The 21,857-nt window shown below is 52.0% G+C and overlaps 1 protein-coding gene and 1 long non-coding RNA gene across 4 annotated transcripts in view; one reads left to right on the plus strand and one right to left on the minus strand.

Annotated features, from left to right (window-relative positions):
- The first annotated feature begins 5,480 nt into the window (after nt 1-5,480).
- LOC107401193 (uncharacterized) lies at nt 5,481-9,631 on the plus strand. Its single transcript, XR_006072925.2, has 3 exons — nt 5,481-8,350; nt 9,232-9,298; nt 9,399-9,631. It is a non-coding gene; the product is annotated as an uncharacterized LOC107401193 (long non-coding RNA).
- A 2,985-nt stretch (nt 9,632-12,616) lies between these two features.
- Nucleotides 12,617-21,857, minus strand: part of Trpc7 (transient receptor potential cation channel subfamily C member 7) — a 133,597-nt gene continuing 124,356 nt past the window's right edge. For all 3 annotated transcript variants that reach the window (XM_015995673.3, XM_042278569.2, XM_015995672.3), the window contains 2 exons: nt 15,672-15,747; nt 12,617-13,508 (listed from right to left, as the gene is read on the minus strand). In XM_015995673.3, coding sequence (XP_015851159.2) covers nt 13,339-13,508; nt 15,672-15,747 — 246 coding nt within the window. In that variant the 3' untranslated portion in view covers nt 12,617-13,338. The remainder of the gene's footprint in view (nt 13,509-15,671; nt 15,748-21,857) is intronic.

Raw genomic sequence — 21,857 nt, forward strand, 5'->3', positions numbered from 1 at the left:
GTGATGAAATGTGGAAATGCGCGAGTGAGAAGCTGTCCTTTAAGTGGCATTTGCAAATCTAAATCTGAAATTCCACCAGTACTGCTATACTGTGATGAGGGGACCTTGTCCTCCTCTCAGCTCCCAGCAAGGACACTCAGGCTCCATCCTGGGAATGAATTGTAGCTCCCTGTGTCCCTGTTCTGCTGGGGCCAGGGCTTCTCACACCCTTGCCCAGAGGAGGCTGGGTGGCCTTGTCTGGGACATGGAAATGTGGGCTATATCACACAGTCAGAGGGCTGCTTCATGGAAGAGCCTTGCAGATCACAGTACCTCATAGATAACGCTGGGTTTCAACAGGGAGCTGTGGGACCCAAGCAGATAACCTAGAGAGGCTGAGCCTGCCCACATCAGCAGGGGAGGGAAGGGCATTCAAGACATGCCAAGCCATCAGCCAGCCTTGGTCCTCCGTCCTTGGCCACCAACTCACGTGAGCAACCAAGGGCTGGGCCAGTGTTCACTAGCTGTGGTCCCAGTGTCTCCTCCTGGGACTTCTTCTTTCCCATCAGAATCACTTGTGCTTTTAATAGTTAATGGTCTCTGTCTTAGTTTGCTCTCTGTAGCTGTGATACACATTGATCGAAACCAGGAGAGGCTTTATTTGGCTTATGGATTACAATTTACAGAGCAAGTTAAAGCCGGGGCTGAAGAAAAGACCATGGAGAAATGTTCCTTACTGGCTGGTGCTTGAGGATGTCTTTCTGTACTCTATGAATATACGTTATTCCCATTGGTTAATAAATAAGCTGCTTTGGTCTATGGCAAGGCAGCCTAGAGGCAGGTGGGAAATCCAAGGAGAGAGACAGGAAAGAGAAAGGCAGAATCTAGAGAGATGCCACCCTGCCACCCAAGGAGCAACATGCCAGCAGACCAGTAAAGCCACGGAACACGTGGTAAAACATAGATTAGTAGAAATGGATTAATTTAAGATATAAGAGCTAGCTAGCAAGAGGCCCGCCATAGGCCATACAGTTTGTAAATAACATTAAGCCTCTGAATGATTATTTTATAAGTGGCTGCAGGACCACAGGGCTGGGTGGGACCAGAGAAAACTTCCGGCTACAGGCTGGCTCCCCGTGACTTGCTCGGCCTGCTTTATTATACAGCACAGGCCCACCTGCCCAGGGGTGACATCACCTAGGGTGGGCTGAGCCTGCCCACATCAGTCATTGATCAAGAAAATGCCCCACAGACATGCTCTGGGGGCTGGCGGGGAGGGCAGGGCATGTGCACACACGGCACTGGCTAAGATGAACCAGGGCATCCCTGCGTTTGCTGACACCCAAGACCCTCCCCGGCAGCCAGGAAGCAGTCAGACTGTTCATCATCAATTGCCCAGGGGAAGGGACAGCACTGCCGCCCTCAGCTGACAGGGAAGGTAAACTGTGTCAGAGCGTCATGAGCAAGGGGGGCAGGGCCGTGGCCAGCAGCCCTTCTCTTTGGCGCCTTGCCTCAACCCCACCTTCCTGCAGGTTTCTTCGTGCCATGCACACACTGCTTAACCTCACTGACAGCCCTGAATGGTGGCAACATTTCCCATCCCTGAAGTTAGGAACCACTCCCCAGATCTTGGCGAGGGTACCTAGAAGAGAGAGTTGGTTGGGAGATACAGGGGCCTTATATATTGGGTGGTCAGTGAGAGGAGACTGAGGGGTTCTCTGCCTTAGGATGGCTAACAGAAACCCAGATGGTATGGGGACTCGGGATGCAGGGAAAGAAAGTGCTTTTCCTGACGATTTGTAAAGAGTATGGCTGGCCTTCCTAGCCCCACCATGTATGAGGTCTTGGATGATCCCATAGGTTTACCTGAGCACTGGGCTTGGGTTGCAGCCTCTACCTGTGAAGTGGTTTGGGGACTTCCAGGCCAGTGCCTGGGAAAGAGTGGGAAAGAGGCCAGCTGTGTTTTGAGGTGTTTCCTGTGGGGCTGAGGGTCCGAGCAGCAGTGACCTGAAGGAGGGACTTCATGGAAGCACCTGCACAGTGAGCGGCATGGTGGATGCGGGTACAGACGGGTTCATGAGTGGGAGGTCCTCTGCCTGTGCGGCAGACCCTGACTACTGCAGTACCAGGGCAGTGGCTGTGTGTACTCTGAGCTGGGCTGAGGTGTCTGCTCCTCAGAAATGGAGCAGGAGCCGGGGCTCCAGACAGAGATTGGCTAACAGAAAGAAGAAAAAAACAAAAAACAAAACAAAACAAAACAAACTTGTATCTTGTAGCCAATTGTTCCATGGATTAAGATTTATATGAATATGCAAAGACAACCATAAGCGAATGCCTCCTAGAAACTACCCCAGAGCGGATGGATTCAGAGTGATTTCCTTTTCCTTTGAGTGCTAAGGACTTTGGAAATTTTGGTTTGCTTTTTGATGAAAATGATATTTTAAGAAAACAGCACACACTGGAACAGCTAAAGCAATTTGCTTTGCCACTTCTCTCCCGTCTCTGGGGTCTCCATTCCTTAAGTGCTCCATCTGTGCCTGTTCCTCCAGCCCCTGCCAACCTGCAGACGGCAAAGGCTGGCATGGGCTGGGCGCTGCAGGGCAAGAGTCTCACTGACATGCCAGAGACTATTCATCATGAAGAACAGTCTTCTCCTCTCTGCACTCACTGGAGAGGACAGACGGATGGATGGAGCCTTGTCATTTAGGGTTTGGGGAGAAGTTCCCTCTTATCTGGCCAGTAAGAGGGCTGAGCCAGAGGGTGACTGGGTAGGGGCTTTTCACACCTAGCCACACTACCAACCAGCCTCTCTCTGGCCCTGTGGAGCCTTTGCTCAGAGAGAACCTTCCCAATGGCAAAGGCAACAGAAAAGCCCACCATCAGCCCCAGCCTGTTTGGAAAGGGAAAAAATGACCGTGAAAGCTTGCAGGGTTGCTTTAAGGAATTCCCGCCAGGGAGGGGTGGGGATGGAAATAGAAATGGGTATGGGGGGGTGGGGGAGGAAGAGGGCTTAGTGGGCTGGAGGGACAAACAGGCTGATTATTAAAGATGGAATTACCTGCTCTAATTATGAGTGCTCTTTAACAACACAGCTCTTGACGCAGATCGGAAGTAACTATCTTTTCAGTCCCCAAGAGGAGGAGAGAGAGCAGGTAAGGCACCAGCCATTCCTCCATGTCACCTCTCCCCTATTCGTTGTGGTGGGGAGAGGGGTAGACCCCACCTCTGCCCAGCCTGTCAGTCTTCCATTCAGCTTCCTCAGCACAGTGTGTTAGGGATGAAGATCCCCTCCCCCACTGGAGGTGCCAGGCACTTGGGAAGTTTGTTTTGTAACCCTGGCAGGTCATCTGCCTTGGTTCTGCAGCCTGGGTATCCTGGCCTGAGGGTCATACGGACCTCGCCATGTCCTAGGGGATAAATGACATCTCTGTCCCTCTAAGAAAGGGAGAGAAAACCCTCACACAGCGACCCCTGTTATACAATCGCGTGCACTGCCCCTCCTTAGGGCTCCCTGGCCATGGGATGAAGGGTGGTCGGATGAGCTACCCCGCCCTGGCTCTTCCTTCTCGCTGTTTCTAGTGCTTCATCCCCTGTCTTTCCTACACGCTCACATCCGAAACCTTTTTCAAAAACTAGACCAGCCCCGCACTGGTCTGCCTAGAGACTGGGCCCGGATCGGGGTCCGGTCCCTTCATTCCCACCCTCCCCTCGGACAACCTGACAGCCATGCCACCTAATGAACTCTCATTTTATCAGTGGTCCCACTCAAAGGGACACTTGCCCTACTTCAGCTCCCTTTATGAAACAAGGACAGCAAATCCTGCCCTGCCCACTCCACTGGGTTGTTGTTAGGACTAAACGAGACAAGCGATAGGAAAGCTCTCAGATGCCATGTGGAAATCTAAGAAGGCATCATTTTCGTCTCTCGGACAACACATTAGCCAGCTTTCCATTCAGTATAACTGAATGCTTGAGATGATTCTCTTATTTTAAAAGGGTTTATTTTGGCTCACAGTTTGGAAAGTTCCAGGACATGAATGGATGATTGATTGCATCCTAGGAAGTGATGTCAAGGCAGCTCATCATGATGGGAGCATGCGGCAGAGAAAACCACCAACAGCCTGAGCTAGGAGGCAGGAGAGGAAGGGGGAGCAGCCAGGGTCTCACAGGCCCCTACAAGGACATACGCCAGTCACCTCAGGACCTCCAACTAGGCCCTAGGTTCTACTGGGGACTGAGCCTTTAAAACATGGGCCTTTGGGGGACATTCAGTCAGCTGCAGCACACAGCAATTATTGTTTCCTTTTGCTGTTTTCTGTGGTGGCCACAGCTCTTGTTGACATTCCAGGGCTCTCCTTCCCTGTCCCCAGGCTTGCTCTTCTCACTCTAGTGAGACAGCAGCAGTCCATGCAGTCCTGCTGGTCCTTACACAGTGCATGTGAGCTGAGGCAGAGATGGAGTGAACTGCCCGTGCCAGCCTGTTCAACAAAGTATGCATCCTCCTGTCTGATGACCCCAGCTGCTTGGTGTGTGTGTGTGTGTGTGTGTGTGTATGAGCATGTGTGTGTGTGTGTGTGTGTGTGTGTGTGTGTGTATGTGTGTGTGTGTATGTGTGTGTGTATGAGCATGTGTGTGTGTGTGTGTGTGTGTGTGTGTGTGTGTATGTGTATGTGTATATGAGCATGTGTGTGCGTGTGTTGATTTTATTGGTGTCTGGAGACAGGTTTCTAACTGAAGCATGGCTGGGTTGGGTAGGTTGGAAGCCCTGACTACAGTTTCAGTAGCACCTGTTGATGTGAACTTGTTGGATAATGTTAATGGAGGCAGCTAAGGTTCATGAGTACATAATTATTTGGGGATTTAGTCATGAGATTGCTTTTCCACAGACAAGTAGCATGGAGACAGGATACAGCTTAATGGTAGAGTATTTGCCTAGGATCCAGGAGCCCCTGGGTTCATTCTACAGCGCTGAGAAGAGGTTTCTAGACCATCCTCCAGCCTCTTTGTTTTAATTGTCTGTTCCTGGGTACCATCTACCTTAAACACAAGATCTTAAATCAACAAACCCTACAAACATATTTATTATATGTACGTATGTACGCCTGTATGGGTTTATGTGTACACGTGTACAGGTGCCCTTGGAGGTCAAAGAGCATCGAGTTCCCTGGAAGCGCAGTTGTGAGTGGTTGTGAGCCATCTGATGTGGGTGCTGGAACTGAACTCAGGTCCTCTGCAAGAACAGTGCTCACTCTTAACCACGAACCATCTCTCTAGCCCCCATGCAACAAAATGTTTCTTCTCGGGATCCTGTGGCTGACAAGGCTCTGCTGGGTGGTTCTTTGGCTCTCTGCGGCTGAGTCACCTGTGGGCTGCTCTCAGCTGGGCCTGAGCTAGACTGGAAGTACAAGAAGCCCCCGTCTCTCTCTCTTTGTGGTCATACTTCATGAGGTTTGTGAACTGATTTACAACATGGTGCTTGTCCTGCTGTAAGGCAAGCCCCGATGACCGTGAACTCATCAAACTATTGCTCGTGCTATATTTGCTAGTGTCTCATTGGCTAATGCAAGCCACATGGTTGGGTCAGGCTTGAATGTGCAATGGGATTCTTGGGATTTGAGAAATGGAAGGCACGTGTCATTGGGGCCAGAGATGCCACAGTTGAGCACAGCCATTTCCCCTTTCCTTCCTGAGGAGTCATCCAAACACTCCACAGCACAGACAGTACAGCAGCCACAGCAGGCACCTGAGTCTGTGGTAACGGAGCTGCCTCAGAACAGTGCATTTTTCAGCTGGGACTTGGTGCTGATGTCCACCCCTCCTGTCCTGTGTAGGACTTGCCGGAGGTCACACAAAGCCAGACTCCTCTGCCACTAGTCCTTGTGCCCTGGGCTGTCTGATGCTGCCTCCTGCTCACTGGCTTTGGATGTGACCTCCAGTGAGGCCCATCATGAAGATGAAGCCTCCAAACGTCTTTGGTCACCTTCAGGTCTTTGCCACGAAGTGGACCTGTATGGAATTGCTTGTCTGTCCCTCCCCACCCGCCTACCTCTGTTCTCCCCTTCTGGTTCTGTGCTGGGGCTCAGCATCACAGTCTCACCTTCACATACCTCTCCGGTGTCTTCTTTGTGGAGCAGCATGGTGTGAGTTGCACGCAGTGGGCTTGGGAACACTTCTTGTCTCTTTGGAGACTTGACCTGGGGCTAGCTGTGCATAAGAGCTGGGTGCAGGTTGACAGCACTTAGTGTTGTGGTTTGATGAGAAATGTTTCTGATAGGCTCATATGCTGGAACACTTGATCCTCTGGTGGAGCTTGGGGAGGTAATGGAACCTTTAGGAGGTACAGCCTTGCTGGAGGAAGTAAGTCCCTGGAGGCGGGCTTTGAGGGTTCATATCCAGCCTCACTTCTGATCCTGCCATGAGGCTATGTCTTCCCTGCTGTTAAGAACTCTAACCCTCTGGAGCCAGAAGCCAAAATAAACCCTTTCTTCCTTAGTTGTTTTGGTCATGATGTTTTACACAATAAAATCTGATGCACTTGGTATCCTCACAGGTCTGTGCTCTCCTGTTTCCCAGGAGCTGTTGGTGTTCCATCTCAGCACAAGTCCTCTGTATCCTATGTTTGGCCAGGAGGCAGACTGCAAGGTCGGCGTTTGGGAGATGCACTGAGAATCTGTGTTCAGTGCCTGGAAGCTCCATCTCCTCCTCCCTCTTCCTCAAGTTAGATCATGCCCTCTTGCACTGCTGTGAGAGACAGACAGACAGACAGACAGGCAGGCAGACAGGCAGGCAGGCAGGCAGGCAGGCAGGCTCAGGAGTCCCAGGACATGAAACTCATCGGCATCTCTGGAGGAGAACTACCATAGGATGTGTGGCCTTTTCTGAAGCACAGAATATTCATTGTATTGACGTTGCTGGTGACAGACGATGATAACACTAAGTCTTCGAATGGGATGCTGAGGAGCCAGAGAGGCTCTGATGAAATGCTCACCTTCAGCAGTTCTGCTGGCTTGGGGACAGATAATCGGGAAGGCACTAGGGGGTCTACTTTGCTAGTGCCTTTCTGGGACTGATTGGTACAGAGCTGAAACCCTGGGGCCCGTTCTCTGTTATCATTGAAGTGATCCAAAGATCACTTCCTCTCCTCTGCTCATTCAGATCTGGGCATCTGAAAAATAGTGAGTCAGAGGCATGGTGGCTGTAATTCTGCTCCTGATGGTCTGTGCACATGGGGAGCTACAGATGTCCCCAGAATCCAATACTCACTTGTATTTATGTAACGCCAATAGTCAACTCCACCAGCCTGTACAAAATGAGGCTACATAGGTCCTATTTATAGCAACAGCATTACCAGCTAGAAATTGATCATCCGCAGTGTCTGTCTACTTGTTATTTCTGGAATATCTGAGGACTGACCCCACAAACAAGGGTAAGGATGTGGTCACCATGCCTGCATCATTTCTGACCTCTCTGCTGTGCGTCCTGTGTGGCGCCTCCATTTCCAGCTGCTTCCACAGGGACCAGAGCCAGAAGCCTGGGCAGGGCAAGACAGCTCTTCTCCTAATCCTGAGGAGCCCAGATACCCGGGCCACTGAGCAACCCCACCAGGCCCCATGCCGAATACTCTGCTTGAGTGTTAACTTGGTTCTCCTTGTCAGCTCGGAAATTGTGAGCCCTCAAGAGAGATAGTGTGTGTGAGCAGCTTCCGGCCTTGGTGTCTCTAACTGTGGAAGCTTGAAGCCTAGCCCAGGGAAGGGTGGACAAAGGACGGAGGGTGATGCTTCTGTATCTAGCCGGACTCAAGACGTAACTGAGGGACGCCCACTGCAAATCAGCTTGAACTAAAGTGGCATTTGTTTGGCAGTGAACTAAGAAGTCACATGTAGCAGGTGACCAGGAAGGAAGAGCTGGAGGAAGCGGGCAGGAGGGGTGGGTATCACCGAGGGACCCACTCCTCTGCACCCACTCCTACCTCCCTCTCCCACTCCCTTTCTCTCTCCACTCCTTCCCCTTGTCCCCTCTGCAGCTCCTTTCCCTCTAGTTCATTGGCAGACAGCTCCTCTCCACACGCCAGGGGAACTTGTGCACCCTGTGGTCACATGCATGTGTGAAACTCCATGTTGTCTTGCTTTGGTCAGCTCTTGACAGTGTGGGGGGACTGTGCCTTTGGTCGGCTGTGCTCATCAGGAGGACTGTGCCTTTGGTCGGCTGTGCTCATCGGGAGGACTGTGCCTTGGGTCGGCTGTGCTCATCAGGAGGACTGTGCCTTTGGTCGGCTGTGCTCATCAGGAGGACTGTGCCTTGGGTCGGCTGTGCTGGCATCAGGTACTGGCTTCTGTTGGCTGCGGTGAGAGCCGTTCACTGCCTGCATAAGGTCAGTATGCCATGCTCAACGTCTGCTTTCTTGGTTTCTGCACCTGCCACATCTTACCTGAATCCTGCATGGACGTGACATGGCTAGACATGTTTCTCCCATTCCCTGCCTGCCCTGGGAAGGTGGGAGCCATTGACACAAGCTGGTGGCCCTGCAGGCAGCTTCTGTGCGTCAATTACCCAAAGAACACACGGGCCTTTTGTCTGTCAGTGTGGCTGATGCACCGGTGCACTGTGTTTGCCTCACCCCTTTCTGACTCAGACACATGGAGGATCTGAGATCCATGAGTTTAAATTTACTTTGATAAGAGAACACCAAGGGCTGGAGGAGGCCACTCCCCATCCTCCTCCTCCTCATTCCCCACAAGTCATGACAGAGGCTAGGTGCCCACAGGAAAGGCTGAGCTGTTCCTAGCTACTTTCAGTGGGCAGAGCTGGTCCAGTCAAGGCCCTGATCTCTAGGGTTCCAGGACACTCCTCTTCCAGCTGGGCCTCCCTGTGCTCCTCTGTGGCCTCCAAGTCTCTCCCAGGCTGATAGAAAGCACTCTGGTGTGAGGGAGAGCCGGGAGAGAGTCCATTGCCATGCCCCCCAAACTTGTGTTCTTCTCCAAAGGTCTCTTTTCTGTACAGACTCAAGCCTTTGGGAACCCCAGCCCCTTACCTTGGGCTCCCTCACTTCTGGTATCATTTCCTTTCTGAGGCAAAGGAATAGGTGCTTCATGGTGCTGTCCAGCCCCTGTGGCTCTTTCCTGGGGTCAGCGAGGGTGGGTTAGCCTCAGGATCTTGCTGAGCCTGGGAGCCAGCTGGAAGCGGTTTCATTGAGTACCAGGACAGAGAGAGTTGATGTATCTCTCTGCCTGTCCTGTGCTTCCTTCTCTCTAGTACTTTCTCCCTGCAAGAGGCGAAGGGAAGAGCCAAACAGGAGAGGGAGGTGCGCCTGGCTGCACAGGTAGGTCAGAACTCCCTGGCAGTCTCCGAGTGCCATCCTCCTCTGCTGCAGTTCACCAGTGCCCTTGGAGGAGTGACAGTCCATGACTACCTGTTTGCAGGGTGTCGCAGCCCTCCCAGCCTGCCACCTCCGTGTGAGCGAGCAACTTCCCTGGAGTCAGACCTGTCAGGGCCTGGAGGGAGGGAAGGAGGTAATCTTCCACAGGCAGAGGAGTGCTGCCTGCTCAAGCGTGTGAGGTGAGTACTGAGAAGGCTCCTGTCAGCAGAGCCCCACCGCTAATTGGGGGCTTTTGTCTGGGAAATGTCAGTAGGACTTGAGTCCTATTAGAAGCCATTGAAAGTGACAAATGACTGAAGACCTCCTCTGCTTACCCCAGATCTGCAGCCTCCCCCTGGCCAGGGAGTGGTACTGTGCTGGGAAAGGCACATCCTCCAGGCTACAGGGAGTGGGCAACATAGCTCAGCCACAGCTGGACAGAAATACAGCTGGGGATGACCTGCGTTTTCTGCAAATGCACGGAGCTTTTCAGGGTCTGATGGTGCTATCTGCAGGAGCTTCAGAAATCTGGGGCCTGGGAGGCTCCCGGCAGGGCTCCACTGGGTGCCACTCTTTGGCTCCAGTCCAGTATATAGCGGAGACTAGCCTGGGTCCCTCCTGGGTCTTCCCTCTGGGTGGCAGTGACAGACACCAAATGTACACATTAAAGAGTCGTGAGACAGCACGATGACGAGGGGGCCGAGCTGCAGGGACAGATGTGCGGGTCCCGCCCTCGGCCCTTGTGCTCCCTTCCAGTTCTCTCCTCACTGTTCTGCTTGGTGTTCACTTGAACTGCTTCCCCCGCTGGCACTGGCTAATTTAGCGAGGGTCACAGGCCTGGAAGGGGTCATAGGCATGGGGTCATGGGGGATCACAGACATGGGAGGGTCACAGGCCTAGGAGGGGTCATAGGCATGGGGTCATGGGGGATCAGAGACATGGGAGGGCGGCAGGCGTGGGGTGGGGGGCACAAACCAGGGGCACATGAGGAACTTACCGTAAGCTCCAGGCTGGGGAGCTCTGCCAGGCTTCATTCAGTCCCAGGCTCTCCACTAGAAACCAAGCCTCCCCTCCCCTCTCGCCCATCTGGCAGCCGCAAGGCTACTCCTGGATGTCCCTGAAAGCCTAATGGATGGTACCAGTCTGATGCCAGCTCTAATTCTACGGTGCGGCTTGTTTTCCTCTATCTCCCTGAGGAGCGGATCTGAAGCTTAGGTTTTTTAGGAAAAGGCTGTCACACAGTTTGAAAACAGGGCTGCAAGCGCCCCCGGCTGAAGGCAGCTCGGGAAATGGAATGCTACATCTTAGAAGTGTTTATCAGCATTCGGGGGGAGATAAGTCGGGGATCAGAAAGGAAATCTTGCGGAAACATTGGTAATTTGTCCTCTCTGGTCAGATTATTTGCTCTTCCTACCAAGCGTGTATGCCTTTATCCAGAGTCCAGGCTGGAACGGGACCACTGGGTCCTAGCCAGAGACTGAGTGAAGACTTGCTGCGTGCATTCACTCATCTTGTGCAGGCTCGGGAGCCTGAAGGATGATGACAGAGGGGAAGGAATTCTCCCTGGAAACCAGCACACAACTAAAAGGCACCTGTAGACTTGATAGTTCTATTTTTTTCTTACTATTTATTTTAATGTGTATGGGTATTTTGCCTGCGTGTGTTGGGATACCATGTGCATGCAGTACCCACGGAAGCCAGAAGAGGGCATCACATTCACTAGATTGGAGTTTACAGAAGGTTGTGAGCTGCCATGTGGGTGCTGGAAATCAAACCCAGGTGATCTGGAAGAGCAGCCAGTGCTCTTAACCACTGAGCCATCTCTTCAGCCCCAGAAGTTCTTTGAAATATACCTACAATCCCACTACTGACTCCAGGTTAAAGACAGGAATTTATATTTGCAAAGTGCCCTGGGTTGAAGTACAGGTGGGAAGACCCAGATACAGAATATTCATTGCAACATCTTCTCTAGCTGCCTATCTCAGCATCCAGGGTCCAACAAATGCTGACTTCCCCTGCCCTTCCAAATGGGGCAAGGGCGGCAGAACAGTCTGTGCTAGCAGTAAATGGGGGTGTGCCAGTCCCGCTTCCCTCGGTGCTGGGACCAACTTCACTTCTATTTATCACTCCATCCTACCTGCTGCTTTCTTACATCAGAGTTAAGCCAACAGCTTTTGCAACTGAATACCTCGAAATGCAAGTCTGATCTTTCTGCGTATATGTGTGCACGCTCACTCTTGGACTTTTGGGGAGTACATGCAAATCTATCACGAGTTGAAAATATTGTAAGACAAAATGCATTTATTACACCTACTCTACCAAACAGCAGTATGGACTAACCTGTGCTCAGTTGGCCAAAGCCACCTATTGGAATACCTCACAGGGTACCTGTATCCAAAAATACTAGCCACTAAGTCCCATGTAGAGGGTTGCCTGTCAGTACACAGGATCACATGACTGTCTAGCAACAACTGCCACCTAGCATCTCAAGATGCTATCATACCGTGTGCCAATAGCCCAGAAAAACCCAAATGGAGAGTGTGGCTCCTACTGAACGCAGAGCTTTGGTGAGATTGCAAAGCTGAAACATCATCCATCACACAGTTCCCATCTATACATATGTGCACACCCACAATGTGTGGGTGTGTGTGAGCATATATACCTGTCCTCTTTCTCTTTTTCCTCCACAGTCTCTTCCAGGTATTTGAATTTGGAATCCTGACCCTCCTTTTGGGGTTGCTGTGAAGATTTGGGAAACTGACGTATGGGTACTGAAATAATCCTGAAGTTGGTAATCCTGAAGCCGGTGCACAGTAAGTGCTCAGTCCCACTCTGGTCTGCATCACCAGCTGTGTTTCCTTGGGACCAGCCGACTCTCCTTCAATCCCAGGGCATTTTCTTCAACTTGCGGTGAGGCACATTGTTTGGGCTGGGCGCCACCTGGTGGCTGCTCTCCCTACTCCCACTTAGGTCCCTGGGATGTGATGATGTGAGGCCCCTTTCCTGGACCCCCTGCCCTCCTTTCTACACCCAACAGGGCAGGAATGCCCAGGCAGGGAGCAAACTTGCCGCGCCCCTCACCACTTCCTTCCTGACCATGGGGAGACTGGGGTCTGGTCTGGAAATGGGAAGTGGGCCTTGGCAGTGAGGTAGAAGCCAGGATCTTCTTGAGGGGCGTGGCTGTGGACTCCGGGGCTTGGCCCTGTCTTCCCCGGCATCCCCAACCCCGAGGGTGCCCAAAGCCAGACCCACTGGTCACAGATGGCCCAGCAGCACATCCGTAGAGATCCCCAGGCTCTTATGAGGTAATTTTATTTCTTCTCATTTTAGGTAAAAATAGTAAATACAAGATAATTTTAATAAAGGTAAAAATACATTATTTGGATTTTGTTGTTTTCTAAACAATGACAACTTTTCTCTACAGTACAATTTTTGATTTAGTGTTTTTAAACTTTTTTTTTATATAAACAAATAGAACTATTTAGCTATTAGGCTATCTGGGTTCTCATCTGGCACTTAAGAGTAGGTCACAGGCCACCTCCCGGTTCTGGGTTCTCATCTGGCACTTAAGAGTAGATCACAGGCCACCTCCCGGTTCTGGTTGTGTGTGTGTATGTGGCAGGGAGGAATGAGAAGGGACTCACAGGATGGGGAGGGTTGACTTCCCAGGACACAGCTGGAGTCCTGAGTGGGGTGGAAGGACACACATGTGCATCGAAGATGGCCTTGTCCTGCCTTGGCCATGAGGCTGGCTGGGAGGTCCTGTGTGTCGGATGGCACTTCCCCACTCCTTGGGGAAGCTCTTCTTTCCCAACAGCCTAGTTTCACCATCCTGGGTCCAGGCAGGTCCTGGGCTGAGATGTCAGCCACATGCCCAGAACAGACCCAGTGGATCCCCTTGTATCCCGGGGGAGTGGAGTGGAACCCCTCCCCAACAGGGCTGCGACTGGGACATCCAGCCTGACTTTGGAATGCTGGTAGACGTCACAGGTGCCCATCAGGCACTAAATGTCTTTGCCCTTGTTCACCCGCAGGTGGTCTTTGTTTAAGTTCTTCCCAAATTTCTCACTGAGCTGTTGGATCAAGTCTGCCAGCTCCCCCGTAGCTTGCGACTTCTCTTCGAGAAGCTCGTAGCGAAGACTCGAGATGTCTTGCTTGATTTCTTTGAGTTCACCTGCAAGGACAGAAGAGGGCTTCCTGAGGATGAGCATGTAGCAGGAAGGAGGTATTCTGCTCTGGGTGCAGGTCCAGCCCCCTGGGGTGGATGAGGCAGGGGAAGGTGTTGGGATCATGACGGTCCTTGTGCCCACAGATTTCCAGGGAAAAAAGTGCCACTCACCTGGCTTCCCACTATGCACTTACAGCCCCGCCTCCCATTCCTGAAAAGCCTCTCCTTTCACAGCTTGGAGAGGTGGAGTTCAGGGGTGCACATTTTCTGGCAACTGTTTTTTTTTTTTTTTTTTTTTTTTACACACTGCTGCTCCAGTGTTGGTCTCAGAGCCGTAACAGGTAGATGTCAAGAGTGAGCAAGATGCTCATTAGCTGGAACATTCATTTTCATGATGCTCTGTGGATATGTGCACCCGGGAGCAGGGCTGTACACAATGGATGCAGCCCCAGGGCTGGCCAGCTGCATGGAGCAGCTTCAGTTTGTTCTCAGAAGCAGCCTGACCTACCCAGTTCCAGCCTCCCTGATGCCTGCAGCTGCCTCCTCCCCTAATAGGGGACCACTAAGCAGTCACTTTCATTTTCTGTTTCCATAGTGGCCCACATGGTTAGAAGCCCAAGGGGTCTGGCCTGTGGGGATGTCTTTATTAAGCTCAAAGGGGAGTAGAAGGTTCTTTCCTCAAATTTTAGACACCAGACTTAATTCTGGCAGGAGTCCACCACTTGTTGGTGTATTATTCCTATCTCTTACACAGGTATGCTTAAATATATGAAGTGCAGAGATCTTACACACACAATTATACCCCCCGTTTTTATTAGGGGCTTCACTAGGCCCCAGGCTCATGGTATCATTTCGGTTAAAATGACTTCGGGGGACCCACCCACAAATTGTATATCAGTTACCTTCATGTCCACCACAGTCACACACCTGTGAGGCTGGATGACATGGCACCTGGTGATCTCATAACTGAGGCCCGAAGGAGAGGTAAGTAAGTGGGCTGCCACTCAGCCTCTCGCTCTGTCTGCTTAGCAGATAGATCGGGCATTGCTGCTTTTCAGGCTGTATACTGGGTACTCCAAGATGAGGCAGAGTGTCACTCAGCAGCTGGGCTCTTTTGGTAGCCCTTGTGGCCCCAGTGAGGGGAGGCAGAGTATCTCTAGTCATAGACAAGGGCCTTTCTGGGTAGCAAATATTTATCCGAGGTGTTGCATAATTAATGACCTGGTATAAGGCATCTGCTTCTTACCTAAGAATACTTGCTGAAAACAGACTGAAAATAACTCAAACGAGAGTGATGTAGATGGGAACTCCAGTGTGCATGGGAATTACCTGATGCTATTATCTAAAAATGGAGACTGCAGGCCTTGCCACAGATACAGGAATGCATCAGGCTGGGATCAGCACCTTAATCAGCGGGTACTGAAGATGGAGATCCTCAGAGAAACACTGCTGTTGTTGAGAGTTTCAGAATTCAGAAGAGAGGCAGGAGGGGCAGCTGGGGCTGAGCTAGTGGCAGGTTTTGGAAATTCAGACTGACCCTTTTGTATATTGCCCGCACAGGAAGGTTTGAATGGTGGGCTTCTAGGCTATCCCGAATTCAAAGGGCTTGAAGCCAACCAAGGACGCCATCACTGTGGGAGGCAGACTGATGTTCCACACCCCCATGACATCCACATTGTCATCGCGGGTGGTTGGCCTGAGGGTGAGTCATGTCTCACAGCAAACAGGAACTAAGGTGACATGTGGAGTCCTGTGCTCACATGCTGACTTTAGAGGGGAGTACCTGCATGGTCTAGGAGCCAACCTAATCACAGGCATCCTTATGAGAGGAAGAGAAGGTGGGAAGGAGACTGGTCAGGGTGGAGGTGACAGCGGCCAGGCAGGAGAGGAGGTAGTGAGGCAGGGTGGAAACTGAGAGGAGAGTCAAGGGCAGAGAGCCAGGGCAGCCTCTAGGTTTCGGCTCAGGGTGGACCAGCTGCTGCAGCAGTGAGGAAATAAAGACCTTGGTCTCCCATCTCACAGGGATGCAGCTGCTCACACTGAAGAGCAAGGGGTTCTCTAAAAAGGGCACAGAACCCCAACGGCACTACAGTCTTGGTCCCGAGAGAACCATAGTTGACCCCTGACCTGCAAAATTTAGAATGAAATCGCCCTCGGGCCCTCACGTACCTTCATTGACTTCATCATTTTCTCTGTCCACCTGGGCCTTCAGCACGTATCTCTTTATGAGGCGCTTCATGATTTTCTGAAATGAAGAGCACAGAAGGGCTCAGAGGTGGTGTGGCCTCAAGGTCTCCTTCCCTCATGCACCCCAGGAGTCAGCACTGGACACTAGCAGGCTAGTGCCTCTCTCCCCCTTAGGAGGTGAGAACAGAACACTTCCCACTGACAGGAAGCCAAGCCAAGGAGAGAGGGACCCTTGGATACATGGCTCCACTTGAGGCCCTAGGCCCCCTTTTGCCCTGGCCAGACAGGGGATGCTGGGAAATCTTAGCAGGTCAGCTCAGGTAACTGCAGCTCTTAGAGATGACAGTGAGTGGTGTGTTGATCCTGAGAGCGGCCAGGGCCAGGCTGGAGGAACTCGTCTGCACCTTGAAGAGTTGCTGCCCGCGTCCATCAGCCACACTCTCAGCTGGGCCTCTGGGCCTTGGTGGAGAAACCACTTCCCCAGATGCCCGCAGGTCTGACCTTTGCCCCCAGTTGTGGGGGAGCAGGGACTTTGGCCTAGCTTCCCGATAGCAGGAGGGGAGCATTTCTTTGTGAACAAAGCCTGAGCCGCACTGAAGGGACACCAAGAATAGCACCGAGTGTCAGGAAGCCTGGAGGAGCTGAACTTTGGATTCTGCTAGCTAGTTGTTCCAGGGTTCCTGTGAAATCACAGAGCTTAAAAATATTCTGAGAGCTGAGATTTCTAACTCTTGCGAGATGAGCGGCATGGAAGAGGGGTCAGAATTCCTGCGGCTGGTGCTGCCCTGGCCAGCAGCCCATTCCCCTGGTCACACCCAGAAGCAAGAGGACACGCAGCACCTTCTAGAGTTCAGATTTCTGCAGTGGACCTGGCTTCAGTCCTAATTCTGACCACAGAGACGTGGAAGTGAGCTGTATACAAAGTGCTGGAGACTTCAATGAATTTCCTGTCAGCCGATGGTTCCCTTCATGCCCTCAGTAGGGGCAGCCTTGCCAAGGAGATGTCTCCAGACTTCAGTCCCAAGATTTTACATGTCCTGAGCCAAGTGTCTTTCGCCCATGGCCTGGGTGAGCCAAGGCCAGTGAGCCCTGCTTGCCTGAGCCTGCAGGTTCCCCTCGCCATGGCTCCATGGTCTGGGCGCTGAGAACAGCTCATTAGCAAGCTGCCCCCGTCCATCCTCATGTGGTGGTGTTAGCTCAGCAGTGTCTGAAGTGTAGCCCAGATTTTTCTCTGGGACATTCTTCTAGTCCAGGAAGCATGTTACCTACATCACAGGAGTGTGTACCCACCCCTTGGTACCTTCAAAGGAAAAGCAAGCCAAACAAACACAAAAATAAAAACTGTCCTTAATTGGTTCTCACAGAATGGCAGTTATCTATGTCCCTGTTACTCTAAGAAATTAAGAGCATTGTCTACTGCACATTTTTAGGCTGACCAAGTGAAAGGGAGCTAGTTAAAGTTAGCTGCCTTTCAAGGCAGACCTCAATAATTGTCCCTGCTGGATGCACTCCTGGCATGCCAACGCTCAGGAGTCCGAGACAGGAAGATAGTGAGTTCCTGGGCCAGTTCCAGGTCTGGGCTACACGGTGAGACCCTGTCTTAGGGGACCAAGCGAATGGCTTCTCCACTTCTGGTCTCATGAGTGAAGGAGTCTTGCTGTTCATGATGGAAGATGACCAGGCAGAGCCTGAAAGTGAAGGGAGGGGAGTGGCACCTTTTTGTGGGTGCAGCAGCCATCGCAGTCCTGCCTAGTTAGTAGCTAGTGTCCACTGTGCTCTGGATTGAGCCACACAACTAAACAGTCTCTAAAAATATCCTAAGGGCTATGCTTATGACCACTCCAAAACATGCGTGCCAAGCTCCGCTTTGAATTGGGGAGATGAAGCTCACATGAGCTAGGAGGAGGAGGAGGAGGAGGAGGAGGTGGAGGAGGAGGTGGAGGAGGAGGCAGCAGCAGAAGCAACTCAGACATGCATGCTGCATCTTACCATGGTGTGTTAGTCTTATTCACAAAAATGATCTCACTCAATCTCCCCAGAAACTCAGGGACAGGGGATTGTTACAAATGAGGACTTGTAGGCTCAGGGTGTGAGGGACCACAGATGGGGAGAAGGGCAGTGCAAAATGGTTTCCCAAATGGAAACCAAAGCTGCATTAGAAGGTCAGTTTCCTGATGGCTTGGGGAGAGAGAAGCCATTGTTCGTTAACTGGACCCCATTAGGTGGCGGCCTCGGTACCTCTTTCCCGCAGAAGGCAGCCTTATGTCAGCAGATGTTTTGTAAACTCACGGTGGCTCTGCAGAGGAAAAGGGTCGCTGGCCCCACACACTTTGGGCTTGAATACACACGGCCCACTCTTGGTTACTAAAGTGCTTAATCTGAGTGGGGTTTCTGCAGTCTTAGGGTTCAAAGGGTCGAAATCAAAGATTTGCTTTGAGGCCCTCAATATACATCAGGGTTATGGTGCCTTCATGTACAAACAGACTGGTATTAGGGCGACAGACACGGGGCCTTTGACCTTGCTCCTCACCCGTGGTAAGGAGCGTCCTCTCGGGGAGTAATGGGGCCTCTGACTGTCCTCATAGGGCTGAGCTTCTCTGGTCTGCACATGGTAGACAGCATGGGGGCTGCCATGACCAGATGCTGGGATGCCCCCGGAAGCATGGACTGGTGGGAAGGTATCCTCCTTGACACGTAGGCTGGAGAGTTCCAGGGAAGATTTTACCAAAAGCTTCCTCTGCTTCATTATGTGTGTGGGGTGTGTATGGGTGGGGGTGGAGTGTGTGTGTGTGTGTGTGTGTGTGTGGGTGGGGGTGGAGTGTGTGCGTGGAGTGTGTGTGTGGAGTGTGTGTGTGTGGGGTGTGTGGGTGGGGGTGGAGTGTGTGTGTGTGTGTGTGTGGAGTGTGTGTGTGTGGGGTGTGTGTGTGTGTGTGTATGGGTGGGGGTAGAGTGTGTGTGTGGGTGGGGTGGGTGTGTGGGGGGTGGGGGGATGGGGGAGTGTGTGTGTGTGTGTGTGTGTGTGTGTGTGGTGTAGTGTGTGTGGGGTGTGTGGGTATGTGTGTGGAGTGTGTGTATGTGGGTGTGTGTGGGTGTGTGTGGGTGTGTGGGTGGGGGTGGAATGTGTATATGTGTGTGTGTGGGGGGGGTGTAGTATGTGTAGTGTGTGTGTGGGTGTGGGGACGAAGTGTGTGTATGGGACGGAGTGTGTGTGTGGGATGGAGTGTGTGTGTGTGTGTGTGTGGTGTGTGTGTGTGGGGTGTGTGTGTGTGTGTGTGTGTGTGGTGTGTGTGGGGTGTGTGGGGTGTGTGTATGTGTAGTATGTGTGTGTGGGACGGAGTGTGTGTGTGGGATGGAGTGTGTGTGTATGTGTGGGTGTGGGTGTGTAGGGTGCTGTTTTGTGTTGAACTGTAGACAGCTCCTTGTTTTCTTCATGAAACTCCCCAGGTCCTGGCCCTGCCCCCAAGCCTCCAGCCAGCTGCAGAGGTGAGTGTATTTAGTGATGTCACTCAGCACAGACGACTCTCAAGTGGATGCAAGTGAGCTGTACAATGAGTACAAATGGGTTGTCTCAGACGTGCAACCCGGCACGAGGTCCACACTTCTGTAGCACAGACTCCCGCCTCAGTGGCCTTTGGGTACTGGTGGGAGGGGACACGATCCTTGTTCCCTGGGGACCAGTGCGCTTTGTGTTGCCAAGGTGGCCATGAACACAGTCAGGAGGAGAACACAGGCTCTTCCTGGACAAAGGCAAGTGAGGCAGCCGGACGGAAGAGATGTTGCTCTCCAGGAGCAGCAAGGCAGGAGCTTTGGAAGGTGGAGCTCATCTGGAGCCACACACGAAGGTCATGTTTGTGAGACCCCATACGAAGAAGGCAGCACCGGCAGCTTGTCTGGTGCAGCTCTGGTTTGTTCTCGGCACAGGCCAGCTAGAAGATGGCAGGGCAGGCGCCCCTCCTGGGGAAGCCACGTGTGGTGTCACAAGCCTGTGATCCCAGCACTGGAAAGTGGAGGCAGGAGGGGCAGGGGTTCAAGGCTAGCCTCAGTTACATTTCACGTTCAAAGCAAGCCTGGGCTACATGAGGCTCTGTCTCAAAACAAAAAACAAAACCGAAACAACCAAACCACTGCTCTCAAATAACAACAAAATTAACTCCCTCCCTCCCAAACAACGCACTGTCAGGAGACTATGTCATGCAGACTCAGATCTGGACAGTGGACTGTGCCTGGATTCTATGTATGTCTAGGATGCGGCTTGTTGCTCCCCACAGAGTGTGTATTTGGGGTCTGTACCCCTAACTAACAGACTCTTGGAACAGGCCACAAGACAGCTCTGAGAGGAGGCGCGCTTAGCCCATCCCATCCCATCATGATTCTATTCCTTTGTTTGGTCTCTTGGCATGGGAGCCCAGCGTGGAAAAGGCCAAACTAAAGCAAGCAGCTTGTGCTGAGGGGACTAGTGAGTCCAGGTGGCTGCTCCAGTCTGTAGGAAGCACCTTTCCCCACCACACAAAGCAGAAGCGTTGAGAAGCTTAAAACAGAATGCTACCCACCAGGGGCCTCCTAAGGAAGAGACAGAGGGAGACAGGCTCAGGAACTCTGTGACAGAGCAAAGCGTGCCGCTGTCCTCTGTGATGCTACAGGATTTCTGGCAATGACCAGAGTGTACAAGGCTGACAGAATACGCTCCCAGACTGCAGGTTCTCTGCACATCAAACTGCCGTGAGACAGTATGCAGCCTGGGAGGCTCCCAGTGGGCCCCCAAGCAGGAAAACAGCCTCAGGTCACCCTCAGATCCATCCTTTGGCTTTGCCTGTTGCTGCTGGCAACAGGACACTGATCAAGGCCCCTTGTCCTCACCTTGGGCTTGGAGGGTTAGACAGATCCCACACTAGAGGCACTGAGGGAACTCTGGGAAAGCAGCAGGATGACAGGCGGTGTGTTGTGAGGAGAGAGGAGTGCCCTGAGAATCAGGCAGGTCACAACCTGCCGGGAAGCCTCAGCCAAGGAATCAGTTCTGTTATCTGTAAAATTTGCTGGAATCTGAGGGAAAGGACGCCACTAATGTCCAGTCTAATCCAGATGACCTTTCGGGTCATCTCAAGGTTAATTTAGATCCTGAATAGATGGCTACAGCTCAGAAAGATGCCTAGACACACTGCCCAGCTGGCCCAGAGTGGCCATGTGCAAAGAGCAGTGTTCTCAGTCTGGCTGCTCTCTCAGGCCCCCTGTTCCTGGTGCCTTTGTGCTTTTCTGTGATGACGACTTGAATAAGTAGCCTGGGGCTTTTCTCCAAGCTGACAAAATACAAGTGAAGAAAGCTTCCCAAGGTCATCCCTAGCCTGAGGCTGCAAACAGGCCAATCTCTGTCATCACAGCAGGGGTTCTTGGGAGCGCTAAGGCAAGATGGATGGAGGCTATGGTGCTGGTAGCTATGGTGCTGGTAGCAGCCGGGGACAGCTGTGAGGTTGACTGTGATTCATCTGGGTGCAGGACATACACAGGCAATCATTCTTCCTTTATCTCGGTAGCTGGTTCTGTCCAAGACCAGGAGTTTCTATTAGGAGTTGCTATCTTTTCTGTGACACAGAGAATCTGTGCTCTTGGAGAAGCTGAGAAACGGGAACCCCTCTCTGGCAGAGGATTTAGCCTGTAAAACAGCTCAAAACAGATCAAACTGGGCAGCCCCGATTCTGTGCACGATTAATTTCAAGATTTGCCCATTGCCAATTTTGAGCTCATGTCATCTGATAAGACTTAAGTGCTTTCAAGGATGAGCTATTTCTTAATTGTACAATTAAATTCTCTCCAGTGCACAGCTGGCTTCTGTAACCCGGGCGAGGAGATTCAACTAGAGACCTATGTCTGGAAGATGCCAGGTCTGCAGCGGTTCCCTGTGGGAAGGTGATACCCAGGGACATGTTACCTTCTCACCTCTGCCCAAAGTGATACCCAGGATAACATCACATTACAGCCAGAAGAAATTATGGACAAGGATGAATCTGCTCATTGTGGGGAGTGGGAGGAAAGAACGCCCTGCAGGTTCTAATAGCTAACCTGTAGTTACCATTCATCACTGCTAGGAGCCGGTTCAAACCGGAACAGAGTTAGCCCCAGTTTTCAGGAAGGATTTGAGGATTGCAAGCATAGAGGGCTCCCCCGATTTTCTGT

The sequence above is a fragment of the Peromyscus maniculatus genome, chromosome 5 (assembly GCF_049852395.1).
Source record: "Peromyscus maniculatus bairdii isolate BWxNUB_F1_BW_parent chromosome 5, HU_Pman_BW_mat_3.1, whole genome shotgun sequence".
Classification (NCBI taxonomy): Eukaryota; Metazoa; Chordata; class Mammalia; order Rodentia; family Cricetidae; genus Peromyscus; species Peromyscus maniculatus.